A 26,007-nucleotide genomic window follows, 5' to 3' on the forward strand; every position below is an offset into this window, starting at 1 on the left:
ATTATATAACAAAAACTATAATTCCATTTTTATTACATAGCATAGTAGATGTTTCGAATTATAATAGGCTAAAAAAATCATAGTAATAAGAATTGACTCAAACTGAGTTTTATGAAACAAATGGTTTTTTCTTTTGTTTTCTTTTGATGCTTCTGGCTTTCAAAATTGCTGTCAAAATCGTTTTCTAGTTTACTCGATTTCAAATTGTTTTCAATTTTTTTTGAAATGCGTTAAAATAAAACTCTCTTGAAGTGTGTGAACGAATATTTCACAAAAACAATTTTTTGAAAACTTTCTTTTTGGTCAGAGTACCGCAGTCGGGCTAAACTGTTGTCCGTTTTTCATTGCCTTTGAAGTTGCTTAGCGTATTTGTTGAACGTCCTTGCATTATAAATATTTCATTAAACTCAAAATTTCTCCTAATAAATGTTATAGTTATTAAGACCAGTCTTCAGTTTAGCCGTTTCCTCCGAAATGTTCTTTGATTCAAAACTAGTAGAGTTGCATGATAAAATTAAACAATTTCTCAATCAAGAAAAAAAAGCAAGTTTTAGCGTTTTTATCACACAAACTTCAGATGCAGTCTGATTTTTCCCTTTTGCTGAGTGAGACTCATCAAATGGCTCGAGTTGGATCAAAACTTGCAAATTCCTGTTTTAGAATCGTAATTTGGTCTGTCAAACTCGTTACAGCTATTTCTAAAAACTCAACCCATTGGCCGTACCTTATAAACAATTGTAAAATTTAGACGGATACTTTTTCTGTTTTCTGAATAAAGTGACGAAATATTAATGTTTCTGGTTCAAGCCTATGCTTCTTTGAATTAACAACTTTTAATGGCTCTTTGTACAATTTGAAAGAAATTGAAAAAAAAATCTGTTCTCTCCGTCAGGTTTTGTGATGTTGTGGGGGTGTCAAAGATGCCAAACTGGGGAAGTTGCGGCGAAATTTTCACTAGTTTTCTACGCATGCGTAGCCTATGTCATAATAAAAGCATTCTTCAAAGAATTGCGCAACTTATTAGTTAGAAACACTAGCGTAGCAGCACTTAAAATACCAGCACGAAAAATAAAAAAAAAACGAAAAACAAAAGTGCAAAGAAAAGGTATATAAATTGAATTTTTCAAAGCTGTGCTGGAATCAAACCGCAGACCACGAGTCGCACGTCCAAGAACCTGCTCGATATTCACCACTCAACACTAGGCAAACAAGCAAGCAAAACTTGCCAATTCTATGCGCCAGCAAAACTTGCCACCATATGCGCACTTTTGAGTTTTTAGAAAATGAATTGATGATACAACACCACGCTGACTAGTGTAAATACCTTGTTACTGGATGAGAAAAATATCACTTTATACTTCTGTTGTTCTTAATAAAGTATATAATTATTAATTTGCTGTCTTTGCACTATTTAGAGAGGTAACAGTATATTGCCGTATAACAAAAAAATCGTATAACTAATAACCCGACTAGCGTATACGTTTGTCTCTAACACTCAGAAACAGTTTTGATGCTGGAATTGAGCCGCCCCTAATGTCAATCAATCTTGCAGCACTCAACGAAAAATCCTTGTCACGCAAAAAAGAGTCGAGCCATTATCGGTTTCGTATAATTTATCGTATAAATTTGATCTCTCGTATGTATAACCGAACAATCTTATATCGGTTGAGGGTTTTTTCGCTTAAGTTGTTGTATATCGCGTGCAAAAAAATTGGAGATAACCAGACTTCTCTTAGCTTACCAAAAAACGTGCTCATCTCTTTATATAAAGAAAATCAACAGGCTGAAGAGGCATTGACCTCATAAGCAGTTTAACCTCGAGAACAAATTATCTTTGAAATTATCATCCTTGGACTGCAGAAAATAAAATACGTACTAGAGGTCGAAAAATGTGGTCCAAACGTTGTACTGGTCAATTTAGCAGAGTAAAAATCAAGTCCATTTTTTTTGCCAACTAAACGAGTTACTTAAAACTGTATTTAAAATCTATTTTATGAAAAGATACAAGGGCCAGTCGCAATTGCATTGTGCATATCATAGGTAGAAATACATCATCTATGCTTCATTTCAGAGTTTTCTGTCTCTAATAAGACAACACAAATTCATATTCTGCATCAATCAAATAATTGAGCGCCTTTATTTGTATATTTTTATCAAACAACAACTATTCTGATATCAGTTTTTGCCAACCAAAAATTATAATCATTTGCAAATTAGTTTATTCCAAATTAAATCATTTTTTCTGTACCCGCAGAAATATCCCAAAATTGGTATTTTCCTCACTAAACTCATCTTTACAATGATTTCTAGTTTTTTTTCTGCTCACAAACCAAAATAAATTTTGGTCCTCGAGGGGTTCGAACTCAGGCCCACTGATTTAGAGACAAATAAGCTCAAATTGCTTTCGTGCCTGAGCTGGTAGTAGTGGACTGCGATGAATTCAGAGTTATATGGTTCAGAGTTTCTTCCAGTTCCTTGATTCGACGTTGCAGTGCCTCCCGCTCATCCGGAGCAGCCTGGCAACTCGGTTGACTCTGGGCGCCGTTAGATCGGGACATTTCGAGACCTCTGGGAGGCAACACGGGCGGGATATTTTGGGCGGGGTTTTGACCTCCGGTCGTTTTATGGGGGGGAACGGGACTTTCGTTTGCACTGTCTAGGCGCTTCATTTTTTCGAAGTCGCACGGGGGATATTGCTTCTCATCGTACAAATTGCTGACCGCGCCTTGTTTTGGGTTTCCGTTTGCGTGTGGGTTCGTGGGAATTTTTCCGGCGTTGCCTTGTCGGTTTAAGTATTGCGAGTTGAACTGGCGCAAATCTTCGCTCATGTCTGGCAGCTGGTTGCATCCGGTTGGATTCTTTGGATTGTTCTGATTTTGAATCATAAAGTGTCCATGAGATCCACTGGTCGAGGAAGACCTCTGATGCGCTGAAGTAGTGGTGGACTTAAGATGAGGTTGCGACTGTTGCGAACCACCGGATCCTCCGAGTTTACCGAAGTTCTCAGAGGGCAGTGTCAAAATGGGGATCTTGGACACTGACTCGTTGTCACCTACGAAAAAAATATTTAACATCTCTGCTGGTGTTATCTGTATCATGAACTGCTCGTGCGCTGTATACTGCAGCGAACTGAGCTACTTAAATTGAACGCTGACTATGTTTTAACTGAATTGACTTCAAAGTTCAAGTTAGATCTCAAACAAGGTCATTTTTGTTGTCAGCCCAAGTTATTTGTTTGCTATTTATCCAACATTTGTTGTTCTTTCAGAGAAATCGATCAACGCAGTGATAATTATTGGTAGTTAATGGACAATAAATGGTTTCAAGAACTTTTGTGAGTTAAACAGAGTAACAAACCAACCGAAACACGACTCGTTGTCGTCAAAAGCAGTCGAGCTCGTTTCTAGTCGAGGTCGGCTCTTCCTGCGCACAGTGCCGTACTGTTGAACATTAGTCGCGTAAATGTCCATCTGATAGTCCAAAATATCAGAGATGGAATCAGCCTTGCCCTGCCCTCCTCCACTTGAGTGGCTGTGAATCGACAAGTTAGCCGAACTGTTCACAGGCGACGCTCCACGACTTCGTTGTGCTAACGAGTTATTCGTCGCTGAACTGCTCGAACTCTGTATACTGCAGCGAGCTGAGCTAGTCGTCGACTTTTCGCTCACGAGAGGCGATTCTCGCTTCGTGGCACTGTGATGACGCGACGCTGGATTCGGTTGTCCCAAGGGACTACTGGTGGTCCACGGAGTCTTAACTGGAAATGAATCACTTGGTGTCTTCACGCCGACGTCCGAGTTCGACGCGGTCGATGAGCACTCGAAAGCTCCGCTGTCCCGGTAACACTTGTTGCCCTCGCCAGTTCCGACACTGGAAGATCCGTCGCCGATGCTGTGTCGTCGGCTCAGACCGGAGTCGCTATGCGCTCGGTCGGAGGAGCCTTGGAGTCGGCTGTCCACTCGCTGGTATCTGGACTCGCACCAATCTTTGAGCGACCGATCCACTCGCATCTAAAATTTAACATTTTATTAGACAACTAAAGAAAATTCTTTGAAAAATGTTGGGAACTAAGATAACAGGAAACATTTAGACCTCGGATGACTTAATTCTGATGGCTGAGTTAATTTCTGATGGCAGTGCTATTGGATGCACTTATTCGATCGCCCAAGGCTAGTTCTAAATTATTGTGATCAATTGACAAATCAATTTCAACTTCTGCAAAAACTTCTTTTGTTTTAGAGGAAACAAAAAAATTACCTCAGTCTTTCGTATCTCCTCTGCTATGGCCATTCTCTCCTGAATGATCTTCTTGTCCATGCGCTGTATGGCCTCCGTCTTCTCCCCTCCCACTCTGTCCTTGAAGATCTTGTCCAGACTGTTCAGCTGGTGTCTCACCTGGCAGAAAAAAAATACTTATGCTCAGCTAGCAGAAAAAAACTACTGAGCAGAAAAAAACTAAATATGTGAGTTATGAATAAATTTACTTCAAATTCTACCAATACATTGAAAATTTACCGCTTCACAGAATGTAGCACAGAACTTTTCCACCATAGTCTTAAAAACTACGAAAAAAGTTTTTTTTTTTCAAATTAGTGTTTTTTATGCGTGGTGTGATACAAGGAAAAACTAGAACTTAGGCATATTTGATAGTCATAGTAAGCAAATTGAAAAAACAATTTTTGCAGAAAAATTACAAGAAAAATCAAAAAAATGGTAAAAATTTTTTTTTTTCTAATTTTCAAAAAAAAAATTTTTGAAATTTTTCAAATTTTTTTTCTGAAATGCTTTATCTTTTTGATACCTAATAAGGCGCTAAAAACTCCATAAACTAACTCTACTTATATAAAACTAAATTTTCAAGGCTTAAATTAAGCTATGTATGCCTGCTCACTCGCTTGAATTTTGAGAAAAATCTTAGAAAAAAATTTCGGGAATTTTTTATGTGGTTTAGAATCACGACTGAAAGGGCATTAATATGATATATCACTCATCCCAGTCCGATGATTATTTGTGGTATCTGAATTTGAGTGGAAAACCAAAAACGAAAAAAAAACTATAACACCAGAATACAAAGTTTCTTCCCATTTTCAATTGTCGGAACAAAAAAAGTATAAAAAAACACACCCGAATACTAAGTTCCTCCCCATTTTTCAAATGGTCGGAATAACAAATAGACATTTTTACCTTCGCTCTTTTTATTTTTTCCCTCTCTCACCTCACATAACGGAAAGCGTCACAGAAGCATCATTTTTTTTTGGTGTAAATGATTATTCCGCATACATTTTTTTGTAACAATAAAGGGCTATGTGCACAAAAAATAATACCTTACAGGTAAAATCAGCAGGTGTGGGGGGAGGGAAGTAAAAGGAAAAAAAGCCTTACCTTCTTGTCAAGCTCGTCCATCTTCCTGTCTGTACTGCCCATAGAGTACTCCATCTTCTCCAGAATGGCCAGTTTGAGATGTTCGACCTTGCGGGCAACCAGGTCCAATGTTTGTTCACACTGACAATGACACGCATTCGAGTAGGACCGGTCCTGCGAAACACCACTTGGAAAGTCAGAAATCAGAGCAAGGTCTGGATTAAAGTAATAATCTCATCGGATCTACTTAACAATTGCCCCCCCCCCCCCTTTTTAAGAAAGGGGGGGGGGGACAATTGTTAAGTAGATTAAAATAACGCATTTTTGACCAATCGGAATGCAGCAAAGTTCTAATTCTCAATAAAAAGCGGATTTACTGCTTATATTAATAGGGATGGCAATTCTTGGGTAGATACCAAACGGGGGCAATTGCTAAGTAGATCCGTCTCATCTATTGTATAAAAGGAGAGATTCGTCAGAAGGGTCCATATTTGCAAATGCGTCACAGCTGAGCCCTCGTACGAGGGAGGGGTGAGGGTGTTTCTTAACTAGATCCTAAAAGCGCATAATTTGGCGATGGCCATTCTAAAACTTTTTAACAGCTCGCAGAGTAACTTGAACAAATTTGGTCTGCCTTAAATCCATTTTTTTCCATGACGTCTTTTTTCAATTTGCGAAAATTTTGCATAATTTGGATTTACTCAACATTTACCCCCTTCACAGAAAGGGGGTACTAGTTATAAGTAGATTACATTATTCGAATTTTCGACAAAATCAGAATGCAGCAAAATTAGAATTTTAAACAGAACGCTCTAGTGCTGTTTACTGCTTTTACTAATAGGGGGTGGCAATTCTTTAGTAGATTCCATGGTAAGGTGGGGGGGGGGGGGTGCAATTGTTAAAAAGATCCCATAATTTAAAGGATAAGAAATGTTCCACTTACCCTTTCATGTGTGCTGTCGGCAACTGACTCGAAGTGCTCACTGTCGTGCTTGCTGCCTCTCGGAAGTGCCGAACCCCCCGAGACACCCGCCGACTGCCTCCCTCGCGAGGAGTGCTTCACCTGTTGCGACACGACACTATTCGTCGTGTTGTCGTCATTCACGCCTCGGGGAATATTTCCGGGTTTGGTGAGGAAATCTCCGTCGTATACCTTGTACGTGTGACCCCCTCCTGTCGGGGGAGCCCCGCTATTGACCCCTCCTCCCCTCTCACGTGACCGTCTCACTCCGTTTTTGTCAACTGTACTCAACGAAGACGCCGATAGACTGCGGCCTGAAATTATATCAGGTTACTTCTGCTGCCATCGATTAGACCATTTTATTAGAGATGTAACCGGGATCAATTTTACTGGAATTCCGGAATTTTTAACTGCCGGATTGAGGATTCGCGAACCAGATTCCGGAATTCGTTCATGATGCTGATGAGTATAGCTGCACAATGCATCTGTTTACGTTGGCTAGCTGTGTTTCACTGTGCTGTGTGCAGCAACGTCATTTCCGTTAAGCGGAACAGAATGACTCCGGAGCTTTCGGAAAAACTGGTTTTGTTCCATGACAACATTCCATTTTTCACTTTTGAACCAAAAACGTTTGAAAGTTAGTTTTTTGGTCGGAGATATAGTAAAATCGTTCACGAAATTCTGGAATTTTCCGGTATTTTTTAACCGGATTCCGGAATAAACTGTGAATTTTGCCGGAGAGCCGAATTTCGGTATTCTTTTTTCTACCTTTTCTCAAAGATACAATTATTACAAGCAACCCCAAGAATTCCACTAAACCGCTATTATAAAACTTTCTCGATGCTATTTTGCAATATTAATGGCATGAAAAAACTGGGATCTAGAAAATACCTGAATATTAAAAATTCGAAAAAAAATTAAGCTCCACTTTTTAAACAGAGGCGAAGTGGAGCTTCGCACCACTTGCGACACCACACAAACATTTAAAAAAACATAAAAAGCCGAAAAAATGAAAAATAAAAAAAATAATGAAAAACTAGGTCACATAAAATTTTATATGTCTCGGTAGAAATTCATTCCACGAAAACATGCCAGACGTTTGAATTTTAAAACAGCCACAACGGAGCAAAATCTACGAAAAAAAATAAAGCCGACAATCTTTGAGCAGGCATAAGTTGAGCCCAAAAAATGATTTAAAAAAAAGTTTCAAGTCCCACCTTAATCAATAATGGACGACACTTTCACTAGCAACTACAATGAAAGTTGTTTACAGCAAAAGAAAAATAAGTAATATGGTAACTAAGCCAACAATCTTTGAACCGAAAAAAAATGATTTTTTAAAATCTTTCAAGTCCCCACTGAAACTAGAATGAACAGCATTTGCACTTGCAACTACAATGAAAGTTGTTTACAGCAAAAAAATCAGCGATGTGGCAACTAAGCCGACAATCTTTGAGCGGACGCCAACTGAATCGAAAAAAGATTTTATGAATTTTTTTCAAATCTTTCATTTCCCCCCTGAAATTAGAATGAACAACACTTGCACTTGCAACTACACTTGCACTTGCAACTATAATTGTCTACAGCACAAGCAAAATCCGTTGTGACAATTTAGTCGACAAAACTTGATCAAGCAAATGAAAAAGCAACAATTCATTTTTCTCGGAAATTTTTTTTCAATTTCCTTGATACTAAAAATAAACAAGTTCTGGCCACGACTCGAACCCCAGAACCTTAGGGTACAAAAGCAACTGATTTATCTCCAGGCAAAGGGGAAGCAACCTGGAAGACGTAAGAGAAGAAATAAGAAAATAAGTCAGCTGCATAGTCAGCAAGTGATTCAACTGATTTTGTTAAGCTAGGTGTTAACAAGAAAAAAATAAAATATTCCAGTTTGATAGCGCTTGCTAATCGCAAGCGTAAATATACTTCACAAGCAATAAGTTAGAGGTGCATTTGATGAGATCCAAAATGCAATTTACAAGGTGAGCTCTTGTTAGATAGCCATAGCGGCTCTTTTTCAGTCCCCCCCCCTTTCAAATTCAATTTTGAAAAGCTTATTTAACCTTGTCATAATGCAATGAAATTTGGCGTGGTGAACAAATCGACAACTGTGAACAGATTTGTTCTTCATACTTTACAGCGTTAAATCACGCATTTAGCCGTAATAACAGGTAAAACAAACATAAAACTTGGTATTTTGAAAGGGGGGACTTGAAAAGAGCCGCCATAGCTTAGTTAACCTTAAATAATTAAACTTTGGGTGAGACATCTGGCTGGTTACTTAAGAAATTAAATAATTTAAAAAATAACTGGACTCACCCATGCGTTTCGATCTGCGCTGGTGTGCGTGGGAGGATCGATCTTTGAGGTATTTCTTCATGCTTTTATGCTGGGCATGTTTCGAATAAGAAGACATTTTACTCTGCTGCTGCATTTGAATATTAGCGGGATCCTGCTGCCGATGGTGGTGGCGCATCCGGCGCTCGTTCTGCGACTCCTAAAACATACAGAAAGCAATCATAACAACGATAGCCGGATGTTTTGCAGGTAGCACAGAAGGTTCCGACCATATTTAAAAAAGCTACAAAATTCGAGGGTCTGACAGAAAAAAAAATTCGAAATCCAGACTATGATAGGAATTCAGATCTGAAGTTGAGGTGAAATGATTCAAAATAAAAACAAGCAACTGAACAATTTTTATATTGTAAGTTGATAATTTGTCCAATTAGGAAAACTTAACATGGTACCGCACTTTGTTTCTTATGTGTTTACAAGACTTGTGTTTAATTGCAAAATATATCCAAAATTAAACTCCATATGTAAGGCGCTAGTTTGTAAGGTGATAGTAGATCTCAAGTTCTAAGGAGTTTAGCCTTCATAGTAAATCTTATGCTCATCTATAATTTCGACAGCTATTTATCAAATTTAGCTGGGAAGAATATGAAATATTTCGTTGTAATATACTAAAAAAAAACTTGCCTTGAAACTCAAATGGTAACTATTTTTGCAACTGACATATTTTCGAAATTCATATTTGTGCATTCCAGCTGATTATGCCAAAATAAATTTCTAAAAATGACGAAAACATCTACCTGTAAATCTATATTTGAATCTATCGCCTATTTTAGCTCATTAAGCTAATCCGGCCTTGAAAAATCTGTCAAAATCACATTTATTAAGAACACTAAACTAATACTAACTTATTACTAGCGTGTCTGGACATCTAAAGTCATCTTGACACAGTTCTCAATGGGAGCAAGTTTCCCTTTTGTATTTTTTATTCACAGTAGTTTGTCTACTAATGTCGGCATGATCAAATTCCTATCTTTGATCTTTTCGACGAAATCGACCGCCACGACGTTTAAATCAACAAAATCAGGTCGACCACTGAAACTTATTCACATGCAATAATTAGCTCAAATCCAGGTGTAATTAAGCATATTTTAAGCCCCTTTGATCTTTTGCGGCAGGGATCTCAGGTAATTAAAAGATACCAAACCAACCAAGGGGGGTCGGCGTCAATATTTTCCAACCGCACAACGAAACCCAAATCCTTTTCCTTAAATTCAACTTTAACTTATGCTGGTATTTTTGATAAAAGCCTACCCGAAACTAATTATTACACTATAAAACCCAACACTTGCGGGCTTGTTTTAAAACATACAAATTAGATTTCAACTGTGATATGAGGGTTGTTGGAGGTCGATGTCATAGATAGCAAGTTTGAGCAAACGGGTTCAAAGAAAAAGAGGCGGGGATTTTTGGGCAGACAGCTGGGGCTCTTTGGTTTCCTGTCCAAACAGAAAAATCGGCGACTTATTTGCTAGTTGCAATCTCTTAACGTGTATTAGACCAAGATTTGTTCTCAGTTCAAATAATTGTCAGCCCTTTGTAGTGTTAAATCGTACAAACAGTTTCCCAATGAGAGCTACATAAGACCGCGACATCAAACCTACCACTAGTCTCTGACTAAACTGGGATCTCTTATAACTTATTATAACTGACTTAGTGATTCATTTATTTGCGATGCCATACAAACCATAAAAGCAAAGAGATCCATAGCCTAAGCCAAACAGGATTCCGAAATGGCATTCTAACTAAACCCTCACTTTCCAAGAAGGTAATCTTCGGGCAGTTTTCAATTACATTGATTATAAATAATGGTGTATTAGCACCTAGCAGAACCCAAAACAACCATTTGACTGTTAGATCACAAATTAAAGCTCCGCAAATGTGTGGCTCAAACGCCAAAACGTCAAAAACAACATGTTCGAGCGCTTGTAGAATTAACACCGAATAACAAATGAGTTCTTGTTTTGGTTGTCAGAAATTTTGTTGATACTGCTTGTAATAAAATAGTTTATGAAAACAGTAGAAATTACATGTGATATTCGAAACACCGCGGGAACATTATCAACAAACTCACTGGATTCGAAACCTGAAGAATCTGAATGGAAAGCTAAATTTTCGAAAAAAAAACTTTTCAAATTCTCTTCAAAGTTTCATCAATCTTCACGAAAAAATAAATAAATTTGCACATTCTGTCAAAGAAACGAATGTCTAAAACCTGACTGTTGATTCATTCTTCGGTAAATTAAGGCAATGAAATCAACTTTTTGCGGAGTTCCCTGTTTTTGAAGGGTCCTTGATGTTTAAATCAAATTGAGTTCTCAAAAATGTCAAAGCTCGACTTACCAATTGACTCATTAAACGCTATTTCAAATAGTTATTTTGGGTAAATTCAGGTAGCTTTTGACGGTCATAGACTAGGGAAAAATTATGCTTAGAAAACAATTTGAAATACACTTTAAAGTGTCGTTTTCGCTGTAAAAAGACTTCAAATTTTCTAAAATAAGATTAAGAACTAAATAACTGTCAAAAAAGATCACTTTGAAGCGTATTCAAAACTATTTCAAAGCACATTTTTAGCAAACAATTGAATTTAAATTTAATCGATTTCTTCCTGACTTATTTAATTACTGGTTAAAAAGTTTACAGTTATCAATCATTTTGATGACAATTCAAAAGTCAAATTCTTCAATTTTCTCAACAAAATCTGATGAAAAGAAATGTTGAATTGCATCATAATAAACATTGACTGACGTCATCATAATTGTTGACTTACGTCATAGTAGAGGTTTTCTAATGGGTAAATTCCATGCTGTGGGTGGCCATATTGACCTTGATTGTGGGAGGACGTCATGAATTGACTACTCAACGAATCCCTGTGCTGTTCGTGTGTTCCTCGTCCGGAGTCCTTTGAGTTCTTCGAGGAGTTCTGACTTCCACACTCGCTCATAGGCATGTAGTTCGAGAACCCTGCCGACGATCCGGCACTGTTCGAGTTCTCATCTCTGTTGTTGTTGTTTATGCTTGAGTAATTGTGATTTTGCAGCTTCTTTGAAGCAATGGGCGTGGCTTGGGGGGTGACCTCGGCAGACATTACGGGGTAGTTTTGAGCGGGGAGGAATGAGGCGGGCTGAGGGGGGACTGTAGCGGGCGGGCGCGATGTCACCGGGTGAACACCGGAAGCGAGGGAGATATTTGGCGGTTCAAACTGAAAATAAGGAAACTGAAACATTTTTGAGCACTTTTCGGACGAGTAAAACTGTTCATAAAATCGCAAAAATTTTTTAGCAATATATTGAATATAAGCAAAACTAATATTTTTAAAGCTAATTTCATAAATTGTAATATTTTCTAGCTCAGAAAATCTAAAATAAGACTGAAAAACGAATTCATTCATACATACCTTTCAAAAAATTCTTTTGTTATGCATCAAAAAGTTCACGCAGTTTTGACATAATTTTGTCATCTGTCATTTCTGAATGACTTTTTATAACTCTTAAAGTCTATCAAAAATAAGTCTGTCTAATCCTTTCAAAAATTATTACAAGAAGCTATTTTTGAAAACCTTTACCGCACAAAAGTTCAAAAGAAAAATGTTTTCAAGCTCGGAGTGGATTATGAATTCTGTTTGCGTCTCAAGAAAAGACATAAAGTGCAAATTTTCCTCAGCTAATAAAACCATTGCTGACCATTTAACTAGTTCTTGTGATGGTTTTGTTTTTTACAGCTCAAAATACCAATTTTTACGTCAAAATTTGACTTTGTCCTACAATTTTTGACCTCATTGTCAAAAAATTTCGATATCGATACGCAAAAAGTACTTCAACGAAATTAAAAAAAAAAAAACGTTTTTTTTGTCTTGAAAAATCAGAAAAGAAAAAAATGCAAGAAAAAAAGTAAATGATTTTCGTTTTATTATAAAAAATAGACATTTTTTCAATAGTAACTCGAAAACTAACCTGATGACGAGATGGATCCGGTAAATCACCCGGAGTGAAAACGTCTGACGGGTTTAAATAAATCTGCTGGTCATTATTGCTACTAATTCCCCCATTACCGCTACTACTACTACTGCTGTTCTGCTGCATTGATAGGTGAACTATAACTGGGTTTTTGGGGTCGGCTAATTGGGAATTGTTCTGTTTGGACTTCTGACTTGAGGAATTTCCGATTGAAGAAGTTCGAGACTTGATGAAGTTTTTCATGTTGAATCCGTTCGAGTTCGTAAACTGAGCGGGTGGAGTCGAATTTGGGTAGTTAATATTTGTACTAACTGGGTTATAACTTGACACGCTGTTATTTGAATTGGCCGACGGGAAAACCCCTGTCCCGGTTGAACTCTGTAACAGAAGAACGCTCATTTAGCATAAAATCAACTTTTCCAAAACATAACCAGTATGAAAATCTCTGAGAAAAAATAAGTAAAAATAGACTTAAAGTCTCAATAGGCGAACTTTAAAGCAGACTTACATTAATAACAACATTTTTAAATAAGAAAGTAAAAAAATCAAATTATCCTTTTTTATCCGGACGATTTATTTTTTACAGCAAAACTGAACAGCGGAATTGTTTTCCTTTTGTTCTCAACTTGTATTAGGTAGATAAATAAAGATAGCCCCAGAAATAGTTAGTGGAAAAATCAATCCCGTCTTTGATGACTCAAAAAATGAATGCGCTGGAAAATCGAGGCAATTTTTCAGAAGATTGCAAAAAATTGCCTGAAAGCCTATCAGGCAAATTCAGATTTATGCTTAAAATTCATATTTTTGCTGAGGATTTCATTAATGAGTGAAATACAATACTCTAATTACAATGGAAGCCAGTCCTATTCAACTAAGCGAAGGCGCCTCAATTGTATAAGACAATTGAAATAAATTTTTGTAAGGATCTTAACTCCACTAGAAAAAACTCAGTTTTGAAGAAAAAAGTTCGAATAAATATGGAAGAACCTGGCTCACTTATGCTTTGAATTGCACCTCATTTTTAAGTAATTTTTTCAATTTGATCTCAATAAATGGGAATTAGCCCATTTTTGTTAAGACTTCAAATAAATAACAGCAGCGTAAAACTATTTTTAACTTCAGCATCGAACGAAAAAATGCATATGAAACACATCCAGATTTAAACATCCGGATAGAATTTGTATGCACTCGGTTAATTTTTTCTCATTTCATTTACACAACTATTGTTAATTAACGAAAATAACACATAATTGGAAAGAAGTTATAGAAAAAGCCAGCAAAACAAAACTAAATTGATTTTCTTACCAGTAGCAAATTTTCCAGTGCGTGATCAAAATTATATTAGCAAATGATCCAAAAAATTTTCTTCCGGTAGATTTATCAAATCTCGAACTTTCTCAGCTCAATAAAATTTTCTAACTACTTAATTTTTTTTCTGAATTTACAATTTGAATAAAAAGTTTTACTTTGATTGATGAGGCTTTGCATATTTAGACAATTAAGCAGGTATCACTTATGCGTCAAAATCAACAGAGTTATAAACATCAAAAAACAATAGAATTAATTTTTGAAGAGATCTGAAGCCGAAGTTGTAAAAAGAGCTTGCGAAGAGCCGTTTTAATAACAAGCTCTTCACCTGAGCTTTCTATCAATACAATTTTGAGCTCTAAAATGAATTAGTTGTATGAGTTTTCTCTCAAATACAACAGAGGTAATATTATCTATCAAAGCTTCAAAGCAAGCTCCGATATTTGCAAAAAAGTTGAAAGAGAATTTTTGTTTTCAGCACCGCCATTTCAAAACAGACAACCCACTTTTTTCTGCGTCGAGTTAATTCAGTTCCCGTTTTTTGAATCCATTATTATTATTTTTTAGCAAAATGCGAATAAGATTATTGTCTTCATTTATTTATATTATTCTGTTGCATTTACAAAATACAGTGGCTATTTATAATGTCACACCTGTTTTAAACGCGGCTTGATGAAATCACTTTTCTTTCAAGTGATGTAACAAATCAGATATTTTCTTTGATGTTACCTAACATTTCAGACAAGAGGTTAAAATTAAGTTTAGGGGATGAATATGTTATTCAGACCATGTAATGTGATCAGATTTTTATTAGTTTTCGTTCGACTTGGCTGCGATCGAGCTCAACTTTTGATGGTAACACAAAAGAATTCTTTTTGATAAGAAAAGAAACTGATTCTCACGTGTCCAGGAATTAATTGAAGCCGAACGAACTTGTAATTTAATTTCAGCAGGTATTTTATAGAGGTTAAATTTTCCTAATCTAGGCAACAAAGAAAACCTTTTTTCACAAATAGATCCAATGCATGTTATACTTGTTTTACATTTACTTATCATGGTTCCGAATGGAGGTTTGAAAATAGACATTTTAGATGCTTTTTGTTTCCATTATTCTGAGATGTTTGAAAACGGACCATGAAATTTTCAAAGTTTTAATATATGTCATAAGTTGGTTGTTTAATTATTTATTTAACTATAAGCCTGAAAACAATTTATTATGATTAATTTCAAAAGCAGGGCAAAATATTAGTATTCAGAAAAATTTTGCTTTTTAAACAATAATTTATGATAGATTTATTTAAGCATTTTTGATAAATAACATTCTCTTGACCTCAAAATTATGAAAGATAATTCACCTACAGTCGTTCGTGATGGAGTTGTGTGTTTGAAAACTGAAAATTTGGCTTGCTTCGGAAAATTAATTCGCTTCCAGTTTTCTATATACCTGTACGCTGGGATTGAATTCAGATCAGACATCAAATCATATAGAATTGAAACACAGATAGAAATTTGCTGTGGCAAAGTGTACAGAATAAACTGACCACGCGAATTTTCATATCAAAATTTTAAAAAAAGATTGAGAAATTCTGAAACTTTTAAAGAGTTTTCTTTATAATTTCCATATTCAGTTAGTTTTAAGATCACAGAGGAAACTGATTTAGTAAATGAGCCATGAAAACCAGTAAATAAAAAATCAAAATAATGAAAAATCTAGAATATTTAGAATGGAAATTAATTTTGAAATTTCCAGTCTAAAAATCATCAGTCTGAAAACCTTAAAATTATGGACATGTTTAATCGCGACTAGAGGTGCTTCAAAATGATATATCATTCGGTTCATTCTGATGACCTATTGTGGTACCTGATTTTGCGTGGAAAATATAAAAAAACTAATGCACAATTGAAAACAAAGTTCCCTATTTTCAGTAGTCAGAAAAAAATCTTATCTTACCAATCTATGCATGCAGTGTATGAAAAAAATCTATAATAACAATTTTCATATGGAAAAATTGTAAAACCCGTTATTTTACATGACCGCAAAAAAATTCACACTTAAAATCAAAAATTGAGCGGAACAAAAATTCAGTCTTTCAAAAGTTTCTTAATCATTGCTATGCTCAAAGAAATGTTTTCCGAAAAAATTTTCATTTGGATTAACGTGGTTCAAACTCATTTTTCAAAAAAACTAGACTATTTGCCAGAAAATTTAAAATTGTTGTTCTTATGTGCTAAACTAAACCTAAATTTGACAAAAAAAAACAAATCCGATTTTAAACCACCAGAAAATTTCATATCGAAGCATTCTAGCCATTTCAAACAATTCAAATTTTGTAAAAAAAACTATTTGACATGCAATATATGAAATTACATGGCGATTTTGTCAAAGCGATTCACCTGAGCGGTTCTTGCCGCTTCACCTATTGGTATTTCTTTAATAAAAAAACTCAAGGTTATTTGTTTTTCCAAACAAAACACAAGTTTAAAGCAAAACTAGATTTTTTAAGCAAAAAATACTAGTCATACAATTGACATTTATGGAAAAATGTTTCTCATGCAATTTTCCTCATGGAAAAAACTTTCCTATTGTTTTTTGTAATGCGACAGCTCGCAACAAAAGACAACTCGCAAAGAAAGAGAACTTGTATTAAAAGACAACTCGCAATATACTCGCCTGCGCAGTTGCGCCACCATGTTGCGATCTTGCCAACAAAGGGTACGTTTTTATAAATAGTTAAGAACCGTGTATCTTAACCTAGGTTGCCAACAGGGGGTAAGATTTTTTTTTTACAAAATGTAAAGCCGGCTCTCTAAAATAAAAATCCAACGTTAAAAATTAAGTTTGAAACTTTGCGAGTTGTCGCTTTCCTTTAAATTTGCGAAAGGGCTTTCTTAACGAGTCTTTTGTTGCCACACTCACGGTACCAAGTTGTCATGGTACCAAGTCTTTATAAAACTTTCTGCAAGTATGGAAATGTATGAAATTGGATGATGAGCATTTTTAAATGAATGAAAACTGTATGAAAAGCACTTTTCTGGACTTTTTTAGCGTCAATTTTGGGAATCAAACATTCAAAAAAATTCTGCGAAAATTTTTTGAAATTTTTAACTAATTTTTTTGTTCATCTGGCCGTTTTTCTACACAACTATTTTCCAATTATCCTATTTTACTATTACCGTCGAATTTGCCTAAATTCTGCTTCTTCATTCAGATCTTTTTATCACAACTTGCAAAAAACTACTCTAATATGAAAAAAAACTGGCTATCCTTGTTTAAAGTATTAAATTATTAAATCTGGCTATTTATTTTAAGTCATTTCTAAAGACAAACCCTATAGTTAGATACGATTAGCTACAATGCTACGGCAAGCTCTAGGAAATCGACCGTACAATTTCCAAAAACTTCAATATTCTTATAAGGACTTACGTTTTGAGAGACATTTCAGAAAATACAAAAACAGAAAGAGAATGACTAAACTGAGATAACCAAAGTGATAAAACTAAAAATTGCAGAACGAGTAAGGTGGCTCAGGTTTTCTCCATTAGGCAAAAAGGGCGGAATTTTTTATCGGTCACTGCAATTAAAATCTACCGTAAGATTCAATTGTTTATCTGCTGGTAAGAAAAACAATCGGAGACGCTTTGTTTTGTTTAGATTAGGCGATAGCGCAGCAGTAGATAGAGCAATAAATATAAAGGAACTAAACGGATGCCGAATTCTGATACGGACAGAGAACCAATCGGTACTTTTTGTGCCAGGGTAAAACTGCGAGATTTTAAAGATGGTAATTTCCTGTAAAATAAAATTATCACCAACTCTAATAGTGACTTGTTAGTGCAGCTAGCGTGATGAAACAAAAAAAACAAGTCACGCCGAACTGATTTTGTAAGAGTCTTGTTGGAAAAGTTGTATAGCTATACTAGCTCAAAAAAGTATAATAAAATTAGACGTCCTCAAAAAAACATGAATTGGGATGTAAGATAAAAGAAGCGGAAAGAAAAATCTGGGTAAAAGTAATCAGAGCGATCTATCTGTTTCTCAGTTTTAAATGGGTCGCCGGCAACAAATTCGATTGCTTGATTAGTACAACTGTTTATGAACAACAAAATAAGTTATTGAATATTAGGACGAATCTAAATCGTACGGGGAAAATTGAGTCCAAAATTTGGATCAAAGTTAGATTTGTTCAAATATGGGAGAAGAAATAAGAAGAGCTGATATCTTGAACGCAGGTGAATTTTGGCAGAGATAATGCTTTACAGTATTCAGGACAAATTTTGACAAGTGAAAATAGCTCGGCGTTATCGCTTGAGTTTTCACTTCGCTCTATTTCTGGGCTGATTGAGGAGCGAGGGGGTATTTAATTTGGAGAAAAAGCGAATATTGATTGCCAAATCCGGGGAATAAAAGTTAATCCGGGGTGGATTAAAGTCACCGCGGTTATTCGACATATGAAAACGCAAAAAATCATTCTTACATTAGCGGTAGTCAAGTTACTTTTCAAACTATGGCCGCTGCAAATGCGCTGGTGGGCTTTTGTCGTGGGTTATTTTGCTACTATTTTAAAGGGGAGGCTGGGTAAGCGAAAATAGAGCAACGAAGGAACGGACAGGACTATAATAGAATACCCATTCCGAATAATAAATACCTGCCAGATAAAACCCCAGAGCAGCTCGACTAGATCCACCACGTGAAGACATTTCCTTGATTTGACCCAGAAAAAATTCCAAGCTAAAGACAATCGGAGTTGTCAATTGTAGCATCTATAATACATTTCAGCACTGCGGAAGTTTTCAACTCTCATAGGAAAACAGAAGATGTATTGAAGGAAGAGAAGTCGCTTCAGTGGTCTGGTTTTATCGTATGGTTTATTATGAAAACAACGGCATAAATAAAACGGAGGCGGGCGAAGGCTTATCCCTAATTGGCCAGAGCCCTGTATATTGGTAAGGAATGAAAATATGATACATTCCTTCATACATACCAACGAATATAGTACACTTTTTTGCCCGCATTTTATGCAAAAAAGCGGAAAAAGGGATAAAACAAAAAAGACACCATTTCTTGGTTCACTGAAAGTTTTAAGCTCACATCAATTTTGAGTACAAACGTCACATCAATCGATTCCCTCAGATTAAAAAGGCTCCTTTTGTTTCTATGTCTTCAGCAGTCATCTGTTTTTTGAATTGGGAAAATTAGCCGAGCGAACTTTCAACCCCGGCGGCCGGCGTTTTTATCCGTAACGGCTACAACAAAAACAGGGTGCCAAAATTGCCTTACCGGCTCAAGATTATTGCCAGTCGCTAGTTGCCTTGATTTTCATATGCCAATTTGAACTCTAATCAATTTGTGGCAATATTGAAAGTAATAAACATTAATCTCTCCCGCGACGGGAAAATCAACCAGCTAAAATGAAAGGTTCGAAACCAGTTGATCGGAGCCGCCGCTTCCTACTGAAATATTTCCCTGGAAAAGATCAACAAGATTTGATAGAGATTTCAAACGAATCCCAGTTTTGAAAAGTAAGAGTCCAAAACGCAGTCTTTAATCTCTCCCAATTGGGTTCAAATTCGTGCAAGGGTTCAGAAAGCCTTTTAAGGGTTTGAATTCAAATCCACCAATAAACAAGGGTTCAAAATCTAAAAATCGAATTCACTTTTGCCGATTGACAAAACGTAAACTCCATGAAAAATAGCGAAAAAATGTGAGAATTGATTGCACGGGTAAACGCGATTAATATTTAAATACATGCCCACATAATGGAACTAAAATGTCACTTGAGCAAAAGAAACCTAGAGAACAAATGATATTAAAATTAATTAAAATAGAGGGGGAATATATGACGTGTTAAAGTGTTTAAAGGTCTTAAATTCTAGAAAAAAAAAGAATGAACGAACCTTTAGCCATAAGAATTAATGAAGTCAGTAATTAGCAGAAAGTAATTTATAAGTGAAGCCTCACTTTATATGGTGGTAGAGTTGTTAATTTTTGTGTAATAATTTTCTAGTGTTTTATGCGCTTAGACAAGTAAGGAATTAAAAACTGCTTAAGAGTTTAAAATTGATTAAATTTTAAATTAGGATTAAAATTCTGATCAATTTTGGAAATTAGATCTGTGCATAAGCTTAATTTAAGCGCTTTTCGATTAACTGCGAACACTTAATAACCGATTACCATGCCATTTGATGTTTGGATCAACGATTCACAGATTTATGGCTCTCGATAATGTAGCAGGGAGGTTTGAAATTTATACATTTTCAACTACCGAATTCAAAACATTTGACTTATTGCTAAAAAATGACAAAACGAACCTAAATGACACAGGAACGCTCAAAAATCAAATGTGTTTGCATCAGGGCAAAGCGCTAACAATTCCGACTGCCCTTTAACCTATCAGGAGTATTGTTCTGAAAAGAGATGAGTATTAAAGGATTTGAAAGACTTTTCGAAATCATCCCCTTACAAGCAACGTCAAAAACAAAGTATAAGTTTTGCGTCCAACAACGCATCTTTGGTTTAAATTGCTGGTCTGTTCAAATCATAATGATTGCTGGGTTGCCCTAAGTCTTTGCCTAATTAAAAGTAATTAATTTTTTGTCCGGAGACAAAAAACCACTCGAGCACAACTATTCCATCATTTTCTTCGAAAGTCGAAACAATCAATACTCCATTTTTCGGACATATAACTTCTTTTACAAAACATTTTGAACGCAACTTTAGTGGTACATATTTCTTGCTTTTGAAAATCAGCTGATGTAACAAGCAGATGCCATCCCCAAATAGTGCCATGTGACAAAAACGATTAGGCACTCATTGAGAAGTATGGCCTCGCCGTTTTTGATGAGTTCCCTTTTAGAAAACTTGCTTAGAAATTTAGTCACAGAACTGAAGAAAAAAACATCCAGAACCCAAATACACCGTCATTGTCATCGAAGTCAGAAGAACCAGGCCAATCATATACATTGCTTAATCTTCCTCGACATTCAGAACAATTTCGTCTGATACCCACAATCGAGCTCGGGGTGGGTTTTTTTTCTTCGGACAAAATTCGGCTTTTTAACTAGCCATTTTTGACGGAATTTTTTAAATATCATTCGAAAGCTATTGTTGTCTTGAGCTTAAACGCGTAAAAAATATTTCACCTGTGATCATTTCTCGTAAAGTTATGTGAGTTTAAAGATTGGCATTTTGGGACAATTAACGAGTGATATATTTCGCGCTATTACCGCGTAAGCGGAGATTTAATCCGTCTTAGAACTAATCCAAAATGGTTGAAGGAAGCTAATTTGCCATAATTGTTTTGTTACTAGAAGCAAAATTTATCACTTTGTACTTTATATGGCGTGCGGGGGGATGATTTTCACAAAAAAACTCAATTCTTTTTATGTTTTTTTTATTTAATTTTCCTTTATTTCTACATTCATTTTTTTCATGTTTTTACTGCTTCATAGCCCTTAAAAAGCAGTCGGGACATTCAGAGCTTCGCCCTGATACGAGCAGTCTTGTTGTTCCGACTTTCGATACGAAAGTCACGGAATATTTGCGCTCGGGGTGAGTTTTTTTCTTCAGACAAATTTTGACTTATAACTAGCCATTTTTGACGGAATTTTTTTATCATTCGAAAGGTATTGTTGTCATGAACTCAAAATTGAAAAGATAATATTTTACCCGTGATCATTTTTCGTAAAGTTATGGGGGTTTAAAGAGTGCCATTTTGGCCAATGTGGGACAATTAACACGCGATATATTTCGCGCTATTAACGCGTAAGAGGAGAGTTAATCCGTCCTAGAAATCTTTCCAAATTGGTTGAAGGAAGCTTATTCGCCATATTTGATTTGTTGCTAGAAGCGAAATTTATCACTTTGTACTTACCATATGGCGTGTGGGGGGATGATTTTCACAAAAAAATCTCAAATTTTTTACAATTTTTTTTTCATTTTATTTTCTTTTTATTTACATTTAATTTTTCATGTTATTACTGCTTCATATACTTTAAAAGCAGTCGGAACATTCAGGGCTTCGCCCTGATACGAGCAGTCTTGTTTCTTTTTCGACTGACAACAAAATTACTATACCGTAAAAATATAAATTCATCACGTAAAAAAAACGAGTCAGCTAAGCAGATAAACAAAACTGATTGTATTAGTGCAGTTTTTCCAAGCTTCAGAACGTTTTTCAGCTATCTGTTTCTTTCAAGGAAGATTAAACATGATTTTAAAATTTATGTTTATTTTTAAGAAGTTTAAGCTCTCCAAGCAACTTTACGAATTTAAGGGGCCAATCAGCTTGCCTACAGATTGAAGATCATTATAGCGTTAGTTATTTAGCCGAGCTCAAAAGAGATTTGCGCAGATGCGTCGAGTGTTATTAATAAAGGGAATACAGTGCGCAAACTAACTAGTTCCCTATTACTTAAGATTTTCGACAAAAGTTCTTCAATCGATATTTCACCGTGGCACAAAAATTGCTTATCCCACCGAGTGTCGAATTTGGTCTGAAAAAATAGACAAAAAATCTCTTCACAGGGCAAAGCTCTGAACGTTCTGAATAGCCTGCAATGTCTTCGAAATAAGTTCTGAAACCATCAATCACAAAAAGTTGTTAACCTTCAAAAAAATGATTTTTCTCCATTTTTTTTCAAAAAAAAATCCCCCATACGCTATGCCAAGAACAAAAGGACGTTATTAGCGTCAAGTATCATCGAAATTACACCAGAGCCCCATTATTCCGTCATCTACTTCAAAAGTCGAAAGAAAAAGGCGGAGAAAATATATTGCTTAGTTTTCCTTGACATTCAGAATAAATATATCAAGCAAAAGGGAGGGCAAATATTTACCAGAACCCATAACTGGCTTGCTTGGCGCAAACAACTTATAAAAATTTGAGTTTTGAAAAAAAGTTGAGCTTTGGCCTGTTTTTGGTTTTCGTTATTGGAATGGAAATTTTGATAAAAAATCTTTGACTGTCAATGTCAAATGAAAAGTGCTAAAATTTGAGTCCTTTAGGGAATTATTATAATCTAGCGCTTTCAGCGTCGTAGATAAAATCTTCAGAGCGCTTAAATTAGCCCAAAACATGGCCAAATTGGCAATTTCTGAACGCTTAGAACTACAAAAATTGATCACAGTTAAAATGCCTTTTTACATTTCATCAGGGAGTCAAAATCTCAACTAAGGTAGAAAAATTTCGTTTAAGACTATCATTTCGATTGTCGAAATTGGCCTGAACAAAAGAAGAACTTCAAGCATGCACAAAATTCACCAAAAAATGACCAAGTTGATCGGTCAAAAATGGACGCAAAAGAAAAGCTGCGGGGACTCTTTGAGTTATCCGGAGTGTAATCCCTGAGGGGAGGGAGGCGTTCCCACCCCACAATCCTGTCTACAGGCGTCATTGGGTATTAAATTAAAACATGCAAATTGAAACCGGATAATTAATTCTAAATTTTCCCAAAAAATTGAAACAAAACAGTTTCGTCTGCGGAAAATTTGTAAACGTCAAAGGAATTAATGAACTAAGGATGGTCGTTTTTCCTTTTCGTTTTTCTAAAATTAGACCATATTAATGAGATCTTAAAATTTTTCTAAGCTTTGAACTAATGACCTTACCTTCTAGCTTTCCTGCTGTATTATTGAATTAAAAGCAGGCTCACAGGATAGTAAAAACATGCACTACTTCATAAAATAGAATTCTGATCTGATGCATTATTAACTTAATTATAATGAAGTTAGATTGATACCTTTAAATTTGATTTCTTCTGCCTGCTGATTGTTGTTTAATAATCCTCGATAGAGTTAAACGAAGCAACGAAAATAAATTCCCCAAAATTTTGGAACGATCACAGCTAATACTTCTTTTTACCATCAAACCGGGAAACATCCCCTGAGATTTAATTATGCTATTTGAAACTTAATTTGGAAAAATTGAAATATTTGATGAAAAATGACAAATGAAAAATTTCAATGCATGGTAAAAATGTAAGTCGCACTTTTAAACGTTTCGCAAAATTCGTGTTCGATGCAAAAATAAGGAATTAGATAGTGCTGTATTTTAACAAAATGACACAAAAATAAGACGGACAATAAGGAAACGAATACGCTTTCAATAAGTAATCTGCAGCTCAAAAAAGTAATTAAGGACTTATTGTGAGAAGTATTCATAAATTTAGGATTTCACTTAGGTGATTTATCAGCCAAACAATCGATGAATATCTTATCTCGATTGACAACCGCAAAATCTTCTGTCGAATTAAGCAGAAAACTCCGAGTTTTGAATGAAATCTCCGATAATTTTTGACAACATAAAGACCTAGCAGTCTCAACTGCAAACTGTTTTAGACTCCGATTCAATTCAAAAGTCTGATTTGATTCACTTCGATTTGAAGGTTTCACAACGCAAAAGAAGTTTTTATTTCAAGATGACTGCACGAGTTTTGATTAATTTTGCCAAGGACAAACAATTCGATAAATCAGCTTAATGGCTCAAATATTTTCAACGTCCTCTTTCTTTTCGCCGCAGATAGCTGCGCTGACCAAGTCGACAACTTAGGATTGATTTATGATTCGACACAAAATCGAAATGGGCTACGCCAAAAGCGTTCAAACGCCGATTTTAATTTGTTGAAATGGCGATAAATGAAAATATATTTAGGGTTTGAAGATCTTTTCTATTTGGGTAAAATAAAGAGTTCATGGCTCAATAAAAGTTCAGCTACCAAATCGATAGTTGCTATGGACACTGTTAGGCGAAAACCGTAATGAGGTTTTGGTACATATCTGGTATTTAGCCCTTTAAACAGAACCCTTACCGTCTATTATAAGTGGGGGGTTTTGAAACTTAGCTCCGATCCTCTTTGAAACAGCGTTGAAACTAATTTATGCGCTTGTAAGCGGCGGTCTTTTAGGGTTACAAAAACACACGAGTACTTAATTCAGAAGGTACAATAAAAGTTAGCCCTGTTAATCACCTGAACTCTGTGATTGCAAAAGTTAGGCAAAAAGTAGACAATGAGCAATAAAAGTGATGACCTAGTTTTTAGTTGAGCTCAATCGAAACTTAGAGATTACTTAACACACAAAGACCATAAATGGTAAAAGGGAAACCGTCTGTATAGAAAAGCGATTAATCATAAAAGTTCAAAAGCAGCTGATATTTTCATTGGATGTGTAGTATTGTGAATATGCGCTTAGTAAAGATGAAGATATGATTTTAGCAAAGAAGAGAAAAATATATCAAAGCCAGAACTTGTTAAGGTATTTTGAGGAGTTCACTAGGTCTATCATATCTGGACAGGGGCGGATTTAGGGGGGGGGGGGCATCCACCTCCCCTCAGGGATTCGACCCCCTGCCAACCCAAAGGGTCCCCCTTTGGTACTTTTTAAGAAATAGATTTTTGGCCAACCGACCCTAAAATTTTTTAAAGGTGCTTTTGGCGCCAATATATACTAATTTTGAGTGGGCAGCGCGCGCCGAAGAAACGCGATTTTTTTATCAAATTTTTCCAAAAATTGCCAAAAAATTTTTCGAAAATCCTAGATCCGCCCCTGTATCTGGACCAGGAAAATTTAGAGGAGTGAGCAAAAGTAAAAAAAAACAGAAATGTGATAACTTTTTGGGCCCGGCGAGTTTTTACTCTACGGGCAGGCGCGGATCTAGGAATTTCTCGAGGAAGGGACATTTTTTAAGGTCGACCAAATTGATTTTCTGAGCTCTCCCAAATCACCATAAAGACCTTAATTTGATTAAATTTTCCGCGCCGTAGCCAAAATTTTGAAAAAAGGCCAAAAAGGCGTTTTTAGGCACTTTTTGGAACATTTCGACCAAAAAATCGAGTTTTTTCGCCCCCCCCCCCCCTTAAAATTAGTATAGATTGGCGCCAAAGGTCAGTCAGCCAAAACTGGATATCTCAAAATAGAACTAAGGGGGACGCCTTTGGGTCCGCAGGGGGGTCGAATCCCTGAGGGGGGAGGTGCGTCCGCCCCCCCTAAATCCGCTACTGGCCACGGGTATTATTCGTTAAAAACGACCTTTTTACAACCTTAAAGTTTATAAAATTAATCAGATT

At 35.8% G+C, this 26,007-nt stretch overlaps 1 protein-coding gene across 10 annotated transcripts in view; it reads right to left on the reverse strand.

Annotated features, from left to right (window-relative positions):
* Positions 1 to 1,959: 1,959 nt before the first annotated feature.
* LOC134842981 (uncharacterized) overlaps positions 1,960 to 26,007 on the reverse strand; it is a 90,597-nt gene continuing 66,549 nt past the window's right edge. For 7 of the 10 annotated variants that reach the window (XM_063859538.1, XM_063859536.1, XM_063859537.1 and 4 more), the window contains 8 exons: positions 12,634 to 13,014; positions 11,451 to 11,882; positions 8,645 to 8,822; positions 6,305 to 6,636; positions 5,383 to 5,535; positions 4,258 to 4,395; positions 3,362 to 4,010; positions 1,960 to 3,052 (listed from right to left, as the gene is read on the reverse strand). In XM_063859538.1, coding sequence (XP_063715608.1) covers positions 2,394 to 3,052; positions 3,362 to 4,010; positions 4,258 to 4,395; positions 5,383 to 5,535; positions 6,305 to 6,636; positions 8,645 to 8,822; positions 11,451 to 11,882; positions 12,634 to 13,014 — 2,922 coding nt within the window. In that variant the 3' untranslated portion in view covers positions 1,960 to 2,393. Of the gene's footprint in view, positions 3,053 to 3,361; positions 4,011 to 4,257; positions 4,396 to 5,382; positions 5,536 to 6,304; positions 6,637 to 8,644; positions 8,823 to 11,450; positions 11,883 to 12,633; positions 13,015 to 13,941; positions 14,149 to 17,368; positions 18,575 to 19,222; positions 19,344 to 26,007 lie in introns of those variants that run through there. The other 3 variants (XM_063859545.1, XM_063859539.1, XM_063859543.1) reach the window with 3 other exon arrangements.

The sequence above is a fragment of the Symsagittifera roscoffensis genome, chromosome 3 (assembly GCF_963678635.1).
Source record: "Symsagittifera roscoffensis chromosome 3, txSymRosc1.1, whole genome shotgun sequence".
Taxonomy (NCBI): domain Eukaryota; kingdom Metazoa; phylum Xenacoelomorpha; order Acoela; family Convolutidae; genus Symsagittifera; species Symsagittifera roscoffensis.